The sequence below is a fragment of the Periophthalmus magnuspinnatus genome, chromosome 4 (assembly GCF_009829125.3).
Source record: "Periophthalmus magnuspinnatus isolate fPerMag1 chromosome 4, fPerMag1.2.pri, whole genome shotgun sequence".
NCBI lineage: Eukaryota > Metazoa > Chordata > Actinopteri > Gobiiformes > Gobiidae > Periophthalmus > Periophthalmus magnuspinnatus.
In genome coordinates, this window is record NC_047129.1 from 1,276,079 (window position 1) to 1,293,040 (window position 16,962).

The 16,962-nt window shown below is 39.1% G+C and overlaps 1 protein-coding gene across 1 annotated transcript in view; it reads left to right on the plus strand.

Moving 5' to 3' along the window:
• The window catches only part of LOC117369755 (gamma-aminobutyric acid receptor subunit gamma-3), a 42,076-nt gene extending 30,051 nt beyond the window's left edge, over positions 1–12,025 (plus strand). Inside the window, exons 6-9 of the mRNA XM_055221328.1 lie at positions 6,116–6,253; positions 8,180–8,332; positions 10,760–10,962; positions 11,700–12,025. Of these exons, the coding sequence (XP_055077303.1) occupies positions 6,116–6,253; positions 8,180–8,332; positions 10,760–10,962; positions 11,700–11,978 (773 nt within the window). The 3' untranslated portion in view covers positions 11,979–12,025. The remainder of the gene's footprint in view (positions 1–6,115; positions 6,254–8,179; positions 8,333–10,759; positions 10,963–11,699) is intronic.
• Positions 12,026–16,962: the final 4,937 nt, after the last annotated feature.

Consider the following 16,962-nt stretch of genomic DNA (forward strand, 5'->3'; position numbering starts at 1 on the left):
CACTGCACCTGCCACAAACTCACTCAGATCCATCTAAGAATCTAATCCAAACAGTATCATTAAGAAGTTGCCGACACGATACACAGCTGGATACATGGGCCTCAATACAATATGTATCTCATTGCAGTGCACTTTGTTACACTACAGATATACAGATATATTCGATACGATTCAGTGAAAAATAAAGGCTTTATTTAGCTTCCATTTATTAAAGATTAATGAACATAACAGTGCATTTTGTTTTATGTGTTTTACCAACTAAAAAAATACATCAGACTGTTACATTGGCCAGTGTTACTCATCCACAGCTTATATGAGCTCCATTTAAATATACAGGGACATGTGCAGTTTAACGGCTCTGAAGGATCACAACATATCAACTAAATCACAACTGTGATACTAAAAGTCTTTGTTAAACCAAAGATAATATGAAATAAGCCTGTTTTAATCATCAAAACAGTGAATCAAATTCTTTCTTCTAAACAAGCCACACAAAGCGGCTTTGTAGCGATGTGACAGAATAATTTGGTAAAATATCTAAAATCATATCAGCCTGTGTTTGCTAGCGTGTGCATTGCATCACCATGGAAACATTCCATCAGAGAAACACATGTCCAAAGAGCCCACCAAGAACAGCTCCACATCAACACTGAACAGAAGCACAGATCGAGGGAGGTAGAGGCTGCAAATCAGGTTCCACTAGAAGTTCAAATCTCTTTAGAGGAGAACCCACTGGTGAAGGACCAGAGATGACAGCTTCAAGGGCAGGTTTATGTCAACACCAAACAGCAGACGAAACTGAGAGAGCTGGAGGAGGAGGTCCAGGTCCAAACAGAAAGACAAGGAGAGAGAACAAATGATAGAGCAGGGTAGGCAGTTGATTAACGAATATGTGCATGGCCTCTACCAGGAGAACAATAATCTCAAGAGGTTCCCCCAAGAGCAGCAGACTCTTGCCCTAAGGTACCAAGCCCAGGTGGAGGAGCTCGAGGAACAGCTGAAGACACAAAAGGCGAACAGCCACTACTACAGCGCTGATGTCTTTGAAGAGCTGGAGTATGCCGACACCATAGAGAAACGCCTCCAAGATGAAAATGTCCCAGAAACTAGAACTGTATAAGGAAGAGAAAAGGGCTCTGGAGTCAACGCTACAAGAGACCACTGAGGTGGCGGAGAGCAAGGACAAGCTTCTGGTCAGCACCCAACAGGACCTGCAGAAGGAAGAGGAGGAGAAGCAGGCTCTGCAGAGGAAGATCACCAACCTGGAGTCTGCCCTCACTGAGCAGAGGCGGACAGCTGAAGAGGCCCTGGACGTCCTTGAATCTACCATTGCAGCAGAGAGGCAGAATGCTAAAGAGACCCTGAATAAGCAGCTTCTCTCCCTGGAGTCCTCTCCCTGGAGTCTGTCCTCACTGAACAGAGGCAAACAGCTGAAAAAGTTCAGAACAAGTCACAGAGGCTGGATGAGAGCCTGAACATTGAACGCAGTAAAGTTCAGATACTTCATAAGTACTTGGACTCAGAGAAGATGATTTTTACGGCTGTGCTGGAAAAATGTCACGCCACCCACAAGGCCATGGTGGAGGAGAGCTCACTCCACCAGAAGACCATCAAGGAGCTGAACATAGCGTTGAACCACAGCGAGGAGGAGAGGACATCTGCCCTCCTCAGATGTGAGGAGCTGCAGTTGTTAAACTGCTGGCAGTAAACCACCCTCCCATCTGAACTTAACCCCTTCTTAACCTGTGTCTGTGTATCTTGACTTGTTTCCACTGCACAAACTGTAAGTGGCACAAATGAGTCGAGGTATGACACAGGTCCTGCATTCTAAATAAACAAGCAAATTAGCTCATTCAAATGTGTATAAATGGACGCTTCTTCTTTTCCTAATTCTGTCCGTTACCATGGCAGTGGTGAAGAGGTGCTTCTCACAGTTTCATAGGTCAGTCTGTAATACTGCACTTTGTAATCCCACTGAAAATATGAGCAGGACACTTAATCTCAAAAATCTATTATTGACGTCATATCTTGAACATTTTTATGACTAGCACTGGATATCATTAAGAAGTTGCCAATACAATACATACCTCGATACATAGGCCACAATACAATACATATCGCGATACAGTGATATATGAGCTCCACATTTACATGTAACAGGGACATGTGCAGTTTAACGGCTCTGAAGGATCACAACATATCAACTAAATCACAACTGTGATACTAAAAGTCTTTGTTAAACCAAAGATAATATGAAATAAACCTTGTTTTAATCATAACAGTCAAGCAAATGTCAAATGTGACAGAATAATTTGTACAAAACAAAAATACTCTTGGCGATGTATGAATACAACAGCCCATGATATCGATACTGTATCATTAAATGAAACAATACAATATATCAATATTTTTGCACACCCCTACAAACACCATTGCATAATAGGTATAACTATGAAAATTTCTTGCCCGAGTTTTATTTAATTGTGACATACTTTTTGAGTCTGAAAAACAAACAAAAATCTAAACAAGATCAAGATATGTTTTTTGGTGGTATGGAAAAACAAGGAAAGATTATAGTCCAGTTTGACGATTGCCTAGAGCCTCATTCTGCACTGTAAACAATACATAATGGCTTCATAATATGCATTTGATGAATTATTGTTGACCTTCTACTTCTAAAGGAAACCTATATACCATAAGTGGATATAAATGAGGGTCACTTGTGCAGGTGGAGTGGTTTTATGAAAATAACCTCTGATTTAATATGAACTCCATGCTCTATACACACACACACATGCGCACATTCGCACATACAACCTGCTGTGATCCATTAAGGCCCATTTCCTGAACACACACACCACATGACCACAACTGGTTTCCATGACGATGTGTTCGAATGTATTTTATTCATGTGTCTTGAGAGAGCATATGGAGGCAGGGGACATTCTCTATCATCAAAAAATCTAAAGCCTTAATTATCAGTAGCAGCAACAGTGCACAAGGATAAACCTATTTATTCTGATTTATTCTGCTCCATGGATCTTCTAATATGGACTAATACATGCAGTTAAATGTACATGTGTTTAAGTATGCAGGGTAATTGTGTGTCCACTTAGGAATTGAAATGCTACGATATTAAGTAGTGACATTTGCAGCACTTATTTAACTATACGTAGAGAGAGGGGGAGCTATGCTAAATGTCATATGCATTAATTCTAATTTTGTATTTCTATTTCATTTAGTGATGTATTCACTATGTTAAACCTTATCACAATTTCATAAAAAGAGCCTTTCCAAAAAGCATAGTGATAAAAGATTTCTTATAGGCTGTTGTTGTTGTGTACTCCGGTTTTCTACATCAACCCAAAACATGCACAACAGCTCAAATCCTCCAGTTAAGGTACTCCTTACCAAGCCTAGCTTAACATTTGGAAATGGGTCCCAGCGCCCACTGCTTGAAGGATAGGTCAAATGCAGAGGACAAATTTCCAAATAAAATGTACTTTACCTTACCATTATTCTATAGGCAGAATTGTATTTTTCTGTATAACACTGTAAATGAACATTATTCCCATTATGATTCTGAATGAAATGACACTATCCCTTTACCTCTCACAATCTTTCTCCTCAGAATGAAACAAATGCCACAGTTATAAAAATACATATGACTGACAGCTGGAATGGCCTTTCTGTGAGACCTGTACATTTGCTCCACAGTTTTCATGTACAATAACTAACCTAGACCATTAGTCTTACTGCAGAATATGTACCAACAACTAAAATTTGGCTTTTCAAATCCACAAGAACTACAAGACTAAGAAAAAACCCAGACTAACCACATCTAAATAAGGTCTAAAACAAGTTTCAATATTAAAAACGGACCAAGTCTTAAATTAAATGACTATTTTTATTATTTTGATTATTTTCTTTAAAGCCAGCTTTAATGAATCATTCACCCACTCATCTGTAGGTTGAACTTTGACATTTGTTTAAAATATAGCATAAAGTTTAGCTCCTTATTTGGAAAACCATGTGAATTAGTAACTCTGAATATATAAATTGTGACAAGTAGTCCTCGTCTGTGTGGCAGATTAAACTTCTGAAGAGTGCAGACACAAACCTTGCTTGCTTCTGCTGCCTCCTTCTTTATTTTGCTTTTTAATCATTTTACCTCTTCCAGTGCTGAAAAATGTTTTTAGTTCTGATTTTCTTTTAAGTAAACCAAGACGTCTACAACATTTTTACATTTTTAACAAAATTTCTGATGAGCCAGCAACATGTCTGAGGAAGAAATCAAAGGAATTCTTTTTATGCGCGCTATCAAAACTATCAACAAGAAATTAATGAGCTAGAGGCACAATCTGAATCTGTGCCTGTAGCTCTGAAAAAGGAATCTGAAAAAGGACTTCACCGGATGCTCCTTGTGACTTCCAGTGGTCAGCAGCTCACAGTTACTTTCAGAGAAGAGGGTGAAAAAAACTGCTTCTTTCAACTTAAACCTGAGTGATACGGTGTCTTTTCAAAAACATTGTAAAGACAAGAATGCCAAGCCAACGCAACAAGTGATAAAAGACAATGCTAATATAGTTACATCACCCAAAATACACTCTAGAAATTTATTTTTACCACTGTCACAGACTGATGTTAACATAGAAAAAGAAAATGGGTTTTTGTCACAAAACAAGACCAATGAATTCAGCAAAAGAGCACAAACAGGCGATCTGCGCCAAACATCCAGGTCAGAGACATCCTGCTTTTAGAAGATGGTGCTGTCAGAGATGTGAGCCACAGAGGAATTAAAACATGGTCCTATCCCAGTTACACTGTTTCTGAGATTACAAAACCCCTGTTAAAAGTTCTGTCAATGCACCAAGGAGTTAAACAGCTGATTGTGCTTGTGGACATCAGAATGGAACAGACTGAAATCTTCACAAGGGAGTTCAATTATTCGAGCTTGATAAAGTGGATGTTGATACACTGCCTGGCCAAAAAAAAGTCACCACCTGGATTTAACTAAGCAAATAGGTATGAGCCTCCTATTGGATTATTAATTCTACATTCAGCAACAGTCTGTGCTCAAAGAATGAGGTTCAGGGAGCATGAGACATCATTTTCACACATGGATTGTCCACCACAGAGTCCAGACCTTAACCCCATTGAGAATCTTTGGGATGTGCTGGAGAAGGGTTTGTGCCATATGAACCATCTCACACTCTGAGGACTTCACTGAGGAATCAGTGCTTCAGTTTTATGCAGCTAAAACCTGGAACAGTCTTCCTGAAGATGTGAGACAGGCCTCTACTTTGACAATGTTTAAATCCAAGCTCAAAACAGTTCTGTTTAGCTGTGCATATGTCTGAAAAGTTTTTATTTGTGATTATTTATGTTTTGATTTGTTGTATTATTATATTAATATCTTTGTTATTCTGTAAAGCACTGCTGTACAAATAAACTTGCCTTGCCTTGTCATATTTGAGGGTATTACTAGCACTTTGGTTCAAATCTTCTCATTTAATACTTTTGTCAATTGAAAGCCTCTTGGATCAAATGACTCCAAGGAATCATCATCATAATGTGAACCAAAAGGCATTTACAAGGATCCCAGTCAGTATCAGTGGCGATAGAAAATATTAGCTTATTAGGCTAACCTGATCAAAAATAACATTTTTGTAATGATTCAGGGATCAACTCTGAACACCACTGACCCAGAGTTCAATTTAGCTTGTTTTTGTCTCTGTCCTAATTTTTCATTACAAACCTCCTATTGGCTACTGTACATAAGATGAAATAAAAATGCCCCACAGTATGGCATTCAGCTAATTTACCTCCATGGAAACAAGCAGTTGTTGCCACAAGGCCAAGTTATTGGTCAGATCTGTGTACAGGTGACTCTGCTTACAATGAAAATGCATCTGTTTTTAGCAACAAAAGCACCTGTACTTGTTGGGCAGACTCGTTTACTGTAGAACATTTCAGAAAAAGCAATACCATGGAGACAAGCAGGTGGCAGACCTTCCCCCAGAAAAGTTACAAAAGTCTTATCACAATGTGAAAAGCATAAGTGAATTTTAATAACATTAACCATGTGTTTTAATCTATATTCATTCGACTGCAGATGGATACCCACGAGACGAGATGGTGTACAAGTGGAGGAAGAACTCAGTGCAGGCAGCTGATCAGAAGTCCTGGCGTTTGTACCAGTTTGACTTCATGGGACTCCGAAATACCACCGACATCATCAGCACAACAGCAGGTAGGAAGAGGGCTCATGAGACTACAAAAAACACACTGAAAATGAAACCTCAGTGATGACATTCAAAGCAAGATTCAACACAGAAGATACTGCTTTTGCTTCCAACCAATCACATCATATCTGCGATCTCTACCTCACAACCACTCATCTCTCAAGCTGTTCATGGCAGCAAATCTCTAAATCTCTTACAATCTCTTTTCATTTGCATTGCTGACCTCAACACATTTTACATATTGTAGCACTTCTGTAAAGCTTTGTTTTGGTGTCATTTAATATCACCACATTGTTACTTGTATGTGTCATCAGCTGCTAGACTCTTGATCTGTGCATTACCCAAAGCAACGTCATTCATACACTTGTCCTTCAAGTTTAAATGTGGCCAGTTTCTTTCTTGGATTAGGTTCATAAAAGTGACTTTCTATCATTTTAAAAGATAAAATAATTTCCTGTCTCTATAACATCTCAGTTGGACCTCCAGCATATTCAGCCCCTGATATAATAAGTCATTAAAATCGCTCTGGTGCAAACATAACAGACATGTGGCCAGAGCCGTGACCCAGAGATATTTTCATGACCTAAGCTGTCTGCTGCAGGCTATTTGCATCTTCATCTTCAGCCCTAAGAGGCAACTGTTGTGGTGATTTTGAAAAATAAATTGAATTGAATTGAATTGAATGAATAGATTTATTGTTTGATAATCGGACCCTCTCCTCCTCCCCGCCTGGCCCTCCTCCAGCCGCCTCCCTCCTTTGATTTTCCTGTTTGTTTTTGTGTGTAGGCAGCACGGTGGCTGAGTGGCAACACTCATGCCTCACAGCAAGAAGGTTTGGTTTGATCCCCGAGTCGCCCAGGCCTTTCTGTGTGGAGTTTTGCATGTTTCTCCCCGTGTCTGGATGGGTTTCCTCCGGGTACTCCTGTTTCCCACATCAACCAAAACTTTTGGGCGTTACAAAAATAAAATGAATTGAATTGAATTAATCAGAAAGTCTGCGTTACTAGTTATTGGTAGCAAAACTCCACTTTGGTCTCTGAGAGTTGTGAGAAGAGCTCATAAACTCATCACAGTGAATTATTTGGATTCAGGGTAAGTGAGGCATAATTTTGGAGCACTGCAAACCACATAAAATGAACTAGTCCTATTTTTAAAACAGTAAAAATCAGGTATAATGCCTTTTAATCATGTATTATATTTATTATATTTTGTTTTTATAATGTTTATGCTGATAGTACTTATAAAGAAGATACCTTGTCCTGGTTTGCTGTAGAAGTTTGGTTCTGACCTGGTTTGGTTCTTATTCAGTCATAATTGAAGATTTTGGGTTGTGGATATTAGTGATTGTTTAATCCAGTATTAAAGGTCTTGGATGCAATGCTTGTACAGTCTGGATTTTGATCCACATCTTTCATTCATTTATTTGTCTTCATTCGTGTTTACCTGATGACTTTTTGCTTGGTTTAAAGGTAAATTGGATTGGTCTGTTAAAAACTGAGGAATTTTCCATTACAAAGCCGTACCGGCCTTCAGCTCGGTTCTCAATGATAGTTCTTTAAGGTAACCCTGTCTATAATCGCTATCATCCTAGGCTCTATTACACCATATAATAGAAGCAGAGATGAAATGTCAATATCCCACAATGTGTTACCTCATAGGCACAAATAAGATGTTCCATTAAAATTCACACAAACTAGTTTGACCCTCTTTTCTGAGAACACCTGGGGACCTTCTGAGAATTTTTGGGGACCCAAATTTGGGGTCCCAACCCAGGGGTTGGGATCTAAAAGTGATATAGAACCTCCTGTCTCTCATTACTCTTTTTTTTCCACAACATACTAGATATATATATATTTCCTGAGGGGTACGCTATGTGAAGAGGCTGGAAACCTGTGTAGTAAATGTACTTCAAAGGTGCATCCTTTCTGTTCCAGGAGACTATGTGGTGATGACAGTGTACTTTGACTTGAGCAGAAGGATGGGTTACTTCACCATTCAGACTTACATCCCCTGTATCCTCACTGTAGTCCTGTCCTGGGTCTCCTTCTGGATCAAGAAAGACGCTACTCCGGCTCGGACTGCTTTAGGTAAAAAAAATACCACTATAAGCGTGCTGTGTGGGGTAGTATTGATGCCAACTTATAGAGCTTATTTCAAGCCGTTATGTTGTTACAATTTTATTAGCTTTTTACCTACTTTATTTTTTTCAACATGTATGAGTTATTAATGTTGTGTTCTCATCCAAAACACTTTTAATGTTCTATTCACTGACATTGTCAGTGTATAAACTAAAACACTCTAGATAAACGATGAAAAAACAAAGTCCACTGAACCAAATTATTAAAGTAATAAAAGCACTCTGTACAATTCAACTAATCCACTTACATCGCTATATCCCTCTGCATTTTTATTTGTTTGATTTCCTTTTTTGTTTTGTCTCATTGTGTTTTGATTCTTCTCTTTATGTCGGCTTGTCTTGTGGAACATTTCAAAGCAGGTAATTTTTAACATAGCATAGAAACATTGTACACTGTAATCTCAGTGTGACAGAAAATCTACTTGGGCATTTTGCTGACAACATTTAAAGGACTGATGATGTACGGTCCGATCTGTGTTGAAGGAAGTCACGTTTACATTGATTCTCCCTGTGTTCTGTCACTAATGGAAATGCTTGTTGTGTAGTGGCCTCTCCCTTGTGGTGACCTGTGTCTCTAAAGCACGTTTCCAACCAATTCTGTGGAAATACACTGTTATATGACGTTTTAAAGATGCCATCCATTTCCCCCACAATTCCCTCTGGCTTTATGTGGTACATAGGAGACTGTTATAGAAACATTCTGGCTGCAAGGATTTTGATGAAGGGAGCTACTTCTGACCACAGGGAACAGGATCAAATCTTGTCTGACACACGTTGATCACCTGGCTTACATGGCTTCATGTTGCATATTTAATTCCAGGTCTTATTAAGATCTGTTTGCATGTAATCTTTGTAAATTAAAGATAGCATAAAAATAATTTAATACCTATCTGTGTCCTATGATGTAAACATGTCCAATCCAAGTGTATAATATAATGTAGAAAGTAATCATTAAAAAAAACAAAACATTTTTACATTCAGTGTAATGGGAGCCTCTTACTTTAGGTTGACAGATCCTACGACTAAAACCACTTTGCACCAATAAGAGCTCGATAATAGTGCTCAAGTGTCATCTTCTCAGGTCTTTTCAGGTCTTTTTACTTAATGCATCTTTGGATCACATCATGGTATTGTAAGTGGCGTAATGAAAGGTTTTTTGATTGTTTGTACAATGAATGCAGCAATGGAACCGGGCAACACTGATCACTTACATACTGATTTTGTGTCACTAGGCAAGACACTTCCCCATCCTGCTTTTATGAATGGTGGTTTGTCCGATTGCTCATAATTGACTGCGTTGGAACATATAGCTCTTGTTCATTTCTCATGTAGACTGGCGCAGGGAGGAGACTTGCGGAAGTGTTGAGGTAACTTGCGAGTTGAACTGAACATGCAATGTGGTTTTTTTTGTTATTCTATTAAAGGGAATATCCAGATTAGTTTGCATTTCAGTGGGATCGTTTTTAAATATTTTTCAAACACTGTCCTGATTTTTTCTAAATTGCACTATATTTTCTCTTTAACTGCGACAGATTAGATACATCACCTCAGAGCATGTTCAGATGGAGCTGTCAGTGAAGATAAATGCTTCCTGGTTGTCTCCTTGTTGGATTCATTGTTTAGAGGCGGAAAGAGCGGAAAATGTGTCCAATATCCCTCTCAGGGCTGCTCTGGGTAATCACTGTGGAGAAGTGGGGCTAAAGGACGTGACCCAAAATAGCATGTGGCAAAGTGGGACAGCAGAGTTTAGTGTCATATGTGTCTTTACAATGGGCTATGTCAAGCTGTTTATCACGTTATATAAATATATGCAAATAAAAGAGGATGACATTAAATGAAGTGTATGTTCATGTATGTATCTGAGCAATACAATAAACAATGTCTGCTTCTGTGTTACCTATAAAATGGTTAAAACATGTAGTATGTCTTATCAATGTAGACTAGTGAATTAATGTGCAACAGATATCAGAACAGAAATTGTCGTAAAACAAAAGCTACAGGCTTAATTCCCCTAAAAAGTTTTATTGCCTTGTCTGTTCACAGCTTTTCCTTGTGACCTTTATAAAGCTAAACCTCAGCATTATGTACAGTGCTCACCTGACCTTTTCATTCACACAGCCTTCTGGTGAATCTCAGTCATTATTCCCTGTACTGTGGAGGTTCTGGTTACAAGAGTGTGTGGGTCTGGATACAGTTCCACATATTTCTTTAAGTTAAGTGGTTTTGGCTGGGCAGGTAATCATTTTATAGTGTGGTATGGATCTTGCCACTGGTAAATGCATATATTTAAAGTAATAATTGGTTAACAGGTTTGGGGCATCTCTTAAGAAAATACCACTGGCCTCCACCAATAACCCTAATTCTGTGTGTCCGACAGGCATCACCACAGTGCTGACCATGACCACCCTGAGCACAGTGGCTCGGACGTCTCTGCCGCGCGTCTCTTATGTCACAGCTATGGACCTGTTTGTCACTGTCTGCTTCCTCTTTGTGTTCGCCGCAATGATGGAGTATGCCACACTCAACTTCTACTCCTATAGCACTCGCAGGCCCGGCTGTATGCACAACAAGAGGGTCACGGTGAGGGTCATGCACAAAATGTATTTGCACTTCACTAAAATGACAATACCAATTGTTGACTCAACAAAGATGATACTTCTGTTGTGTTAAAAAATAGTAATAATAATAAAAAATTAATAAAGATTCAGTCAGTGATCAAGTTCTCAGAATGTAGATTAAGGGTTACACTACTAACATTTCAAGAAAGGATACTGGATATGACCATGTATTTTATTTGGCATATTTGTAAACTATACACTATTTTGCCATACCTAGCTACTAGACAAAAGTCCATGAAACCCTCTAAACAATGCAACATAAGTTTGTTTTAAAGTTGTAAAAATAATACCCTTCCTACCATTTTGTATAATCAAAGACTATATCAATGTCAACTTTACTTCACCTTTTGCAGTTTCTCTCATCAGGAAAACAGAAGTGTACAACCTCCGAGACAATATGCATCTAAGAATAACCTGTGTCATGCTTCATAAATCAATGGTGCATCTACATTTGTCAAAGCCACTGACACAACCGGGACGCTGATGGGGACAAGATTAGAAAGGGCTTAAGTGATAACATATACCTCTGACAAAAATGTGTCGATAAACTTAGGTTTAGCCAATCAGTTAATGTAATAAAACTCTTCACTGCCTACTTTTGGCCCAAAAGATTGACCTAAAATGGCTGAATAGATGTTTGTCCATTGGGCCCAAGACTCTTCATAATGAAATTTGTTTATATGTATATGTGTTTTTCAGAACTACTCGATCCTGGATGTTCGGCCACCTCCTTCGGTCATCGCACTCAACAACTCCCTCTACTGGCAGGATTTTGACGACACATGCCCCTACGACTGCCTGGATGGAAAGGACTGTAAGAGCTTTTTCTGCTGCTTTGAGGAATGCAAAAATGGCGGCTGGAGACGAGGGCGCTTACACATAGATGTACTGGAACTAGATGCTTATTCACGTGTCTTTTTCCCAACTTCATTCCTACTATTCAACATCGTCTACTGGGTCGGATACCTCTACCTTTAGCACAACTTTACAGACGCTCTTTGGACAATCTCAATCTATTCAGGAACAACATTATTACAATTGCACAGAGGAAAAGCAAGGCAAGAACATATTGGATTGTGCAACATAGAAACACAATGCACTTTTAGATGTGTTGTTGAGTCTAATATTATCCAGCCATGAGTCTATTGAGGAAAATCCAAGGACATTCAGAGCATTCATAGTGCCTTCCAATGGAGGGGTACATCTGATTTTTGTCAATAATCAGGGAATAACCATTTCTACAGAGAAGAGTGGCTGACTATGGCTGTTCTCACCATAACACGGTTATATAGTGTCATATTTTGCACCATTGTTTGAGCACAGTGAATGTCTGCATCTTTTTGTCAATGAGACTAAGTTTTACACTATAACGAATATATGTATCTCTATAAGGGATCTTTTATGGAAAGCCTTAAACTTCACCAATTTTCAAATTTGCCATACAAACAAGTGGCCTAAGGTTATTTTCAAAGCATGAGGGTGTGCCATGTGAGTTTGCATGTTCTCCCTGGGTGGGTTTATTAAAACCAAAAGCAAGTAGTTTATTTCTGTATTGATGATATATAAATTAAAGACTGAAAAATCTAAAGGAAAATCCACATATTACCACATCAAATCAGATCGGCACATTAAAAATATGCATTTTTTTTTCCAGTCCTGTAGAGTCTCTATTACACCCAACAAGTGATGATGCACAGCAGCTAGAATTTGACACACAATGTAATGAGGATGACCCTGCCTAAGGCCCAAAGGGGGTTGGGCCTGTGACCTTCAATGAGAAATGTGTAGATGAAGAGACTCTTTCTACTTGCAATAAACATTGAAGCATTACCACTCACTGTCACGAACATCCACTTTAATATCGACTGTTCTATTTGTTGTTGAGATTTGGCATTACAGGAAACCTCTTAATTGCCTTAGTTTAGATGTCCCAAATGAAATGGTTCATGTACCTCGTAACTACAGCTGACTGATTGAATACCTCCCTTCAGTTGTGGCTCTATTCTGTATGTGGCCTTTGTCTTCAACATGAGTGCAAATGGATCTTATTGTATTTTTAAGCATGATGCAAACCCATTAAACCACCATTGTTCAAACTGCCTTCTGCTGACAGAGACAAGAGGTGCAATAAGGTCATTTGACTGGTGCTATGATTTAATAACTTCTTCATCTGAATAACGTAAAGCGATAATTTCAAATTTTGTGTCCCTGACTGTTAAACTGTGTCCAATCACAGTTATAACATCACCACTTATAACATCCTATAGTGTTATAGGTGGCCAGCAATGTTTTAATGTTATGTGTGTGTGTGTGCGTGCGTGGGGGGGTGGGGGTGTGTGTGTGTGTGTGTGTGTGTGTGTGTGTGTACAATATGTTTAGATATACAGCACCAAATAACTACACTCTTTTGAATGAATATATAATCTCCATAACATGGCTTTCTTTTATTAGATTGTTTTAAATGATCAAACGTTATTGCAAACCACCCAGCACTTGGTAAATGCATGAGTAAAAGTATGCATGAAGCTTAAGGAATTTTAAGGATTTCTAAGATATCAAGAAAACAGGGAGGACAGAACATGTTGCTTTTTTTCTTATCATAACCACAAAGCATTTTATTTTATTCTCCTCTCTGTGTTGTTCAAATGCAGAACCCTCACACTCTTGTTTTTGCTCATTGGTGACTGCTGCTTCTAAAAGAACAGTACATATTTCCACAGTGTGATCCCATAAACAGAACAGGGGGCAATCAAGGGATACAAGTACAAACATCTCCATGATTAAAACCACTTCAATACAGGATCATTATTTAAGAGTAATTTGGATTTTACTGAGTTGCTATATTTTACTGAGGTGGTTGTGGCAAAGCTCTGGGGGTAGATGAGATGTGTCCTGAGGACCTTAAGTCTCTGGATGTTATGGGGCTATCTTGGCTGGCATACTTTTGCATCGGGCACAGTACTTCTGGATTGGCAGACTGGGGTGGTGGTCCCCCTGTTTAAGAAGGGGGACCAACTACAGGAGATTCACACTCCTCAGTGTTCCTGTTCGGGGACCACCAAATCTCATCTCTGCTGTTTGCAGACGATGTCCTGATGCTTCATCAGGCCAGGACCTGCAACATACTCTGGGGCGGTTTGCAGCCGGGTATGAAGCAGCTGGGATGAAAACCAGCTCCTTCAAATCCAAGGCCATGGTTCTCAACTAGAAAAAGGTGGTTTTCCCCATCCAGGTGGGTGGAGTTTGGAGCTTGCTGCTCCTCCACATTGAGAGGAGCCAGCTGAGGTGGCTCGGGCATCTGTTCTTTATGCCTTCTAGATGCCTCCCTGAGGAGGTGTTCTGGGCGTGTCCCATGAGGAGGAGCCCCTGGGGGAGACTCAGGACACGCTAGGTCTTGAGATCCCACCGGAGGAGTTGGAGGAATTGTCTGGGGGGGGGGAGTCTTGTAGTCCCTGCTTAGACTGTTGCCCCTGTGACCTGGCCCCAGATAAGTGGAAGAAAATGGATGGATGACTATATTTTATTTTACCTGTTATTTGGAAAAATATAGGCTTCCAAAGAAGTGAAATGATCTATAACACTCAAAACACCGCATGAAACATATCATGATTTCTGAAAATACTGGTGAAAATTACAATATTTCGGAAAAGTCATATTTTTGTATGTTTTGTAGTTTTCAGAATAGCGCTGAGGAGTCTGTCACCATTATAGTACTGACTTAAAAATATGTATATATGTATTTTTATGATACAGAATAAGAATACTGAAGAACTGCAATTACAAAAACAATAATTTCACACAATATTTACATTATTTTCTATATTACATACAACCTAGAGTGTATCATATTAGATGCATACATTTCTGAGACCTCTGGCATCTGTTTCTGTCAATTATTTTATGGGTCAGGTCCTCTAGGGAGTAGTCTGTTGTGACTTTGCTAAAGTGAATCAGTTAACTTTTCTCCAATATAATAATTTACAGGTGTGGACTTTTAGTTGTACATGAAGCATTAGTGTGTTTATTGTAAAGTGCTGTGAGGTGGTCGTTGCTGGTTGGGAAAGAGGCCAAAAAGTGCTTTATCCTTTCTATGTCATTATGTATCTGCTCAATATCAATACAAAGTCCACTGTTTCCATGTCTTATCTTATGTAGCAGAATCACTACAAGCTGTAAACATGTCCTGCTTTGTGTGGCCTCATTGTGGCATAGATGGCGTTTGATGGTGAAAAGATTCATGTGGCGTCCTGTGGCTGGGGTGATGTCAAAAAGGCTATTTAACACTTTTCATTTGGATTATGTCCATGCAACTGTCACCTGTTTTTATATTTATGAAATGTAGTAGATAAATAAAGTTTTACTGAATTATAAGCGTCTGATCTGCTATGTCTTTTTTAATTAGGATTTCACAATATCACAGTACACAATAGATTACAAACCCCTTTTTCATACTTTGACATATTTTGCCCTTTTCCCGCTTGTGTGAATTGAGGTGACTGCACACTGGTTCTGGAGCAACCAACCAGGCTCTAATCATGAAAGAACCAATTAAGACTGCTGGGCTCAATAGGCTCTGGGTCTAGCCTAGGATATACATTCAGTTCCACATACACAATACACAACTGGCAACAATAAACATGGTATTTCATGTAAATCTGCTTACTTGGAACCATAGCCAGCAAGGATTTTGGATAATGTTACAAGCCAGGATTAAAGGGAAATGTTTGAACCCCTATAGCCAACATCAGTGGTGCTTAGGAGCCACTGTCACCGCTCACTCACTGCTGCTGCTGCCGTCATGGAAACAGCTCCTTTTAGAAATAATCAAGTGTCACTTGGGCTCAAAGCAGGTTTTCTGCATAAAACACTGGGACACACCACTGGCCAGGCTTTAGCTGGAGCTCAACAAGATGTTTGAAAATGAACAGCCAACTCTCAGTAGAGGGAGAGCAGAGAAAATTATAGCCACAATATTATAATTAGGTCCACGCCTCAGCATCTCACTTCCTCTCCCCTCTTTCATCTTAGACCGACAAACAAAAGTCCACTGACGCCCCTTTATCAGTATGCAAACGGACATGAGAACTAGCGAGTTTTTAGACCTTTGGAACACAATGTTGAAATTGAAATGCCGCAATTGGAGGCATGTTTAGAATGAAATACCGGTTAACCACTTTCTAACATGGTACAAAGATTTCAAAATGACTTTCCCTTAAAACATGATGGTGCCTTACAACTTCGCAGCTGGAAACATGATTGGTGTGTTGAGGATTTTTTTAAAGCAAACAACTGATTAGAAAAATGTGTGTTTTATGCTAAAGCTAACCCTGCTGTTTCAGACCTGTGGAAACTCGTGGAGCGGTACAGCCCAATCACGGCTCACAGCGGTCAACAAAACCTCTTTCATGGGGTTTAAGGAGGCTAAATAGGTTTACTGTGAAAAGGTACAGATAGAGTCTGCAGAAAGTCTCGCCCAAAGAATAAAAGGAAACAGGGGCAATTCACTTTAAAGAGGATATATTTAGCTTGTTTCTGAGTATTTAGTATTAAATTATAACATAAGTAGATCATTATCATTATCTACACTTAGTTCATCAGTAAACTGTATTATTGCTTAGGAACAGAAACATGAAGTTCGAGTTCCAAGTGTAGAAGTGAGAAGTCTACAGCTCGTCACAGTGGCATGTCAACATAGCAGTGGTTTAAAAATGACTACGTAAACCCAGAGTTTGAATCTTTTGAATAATCACAAGTATGTACATTGATGTGGGTGGAGATGGGCATAAGTGAAAACAGAATCTCAAGCTTCAAATACAGGACAATACAGGATTACTCAAAATGCATGTTGTAATTTTAAAGATCATTGTAACATGTCCCCTTTAAATGATAGAAACATTTACATTTAATATACATTTCTAGATCAAACCATTAGACACCTAACATGTGTGATGTCAGTATTGCA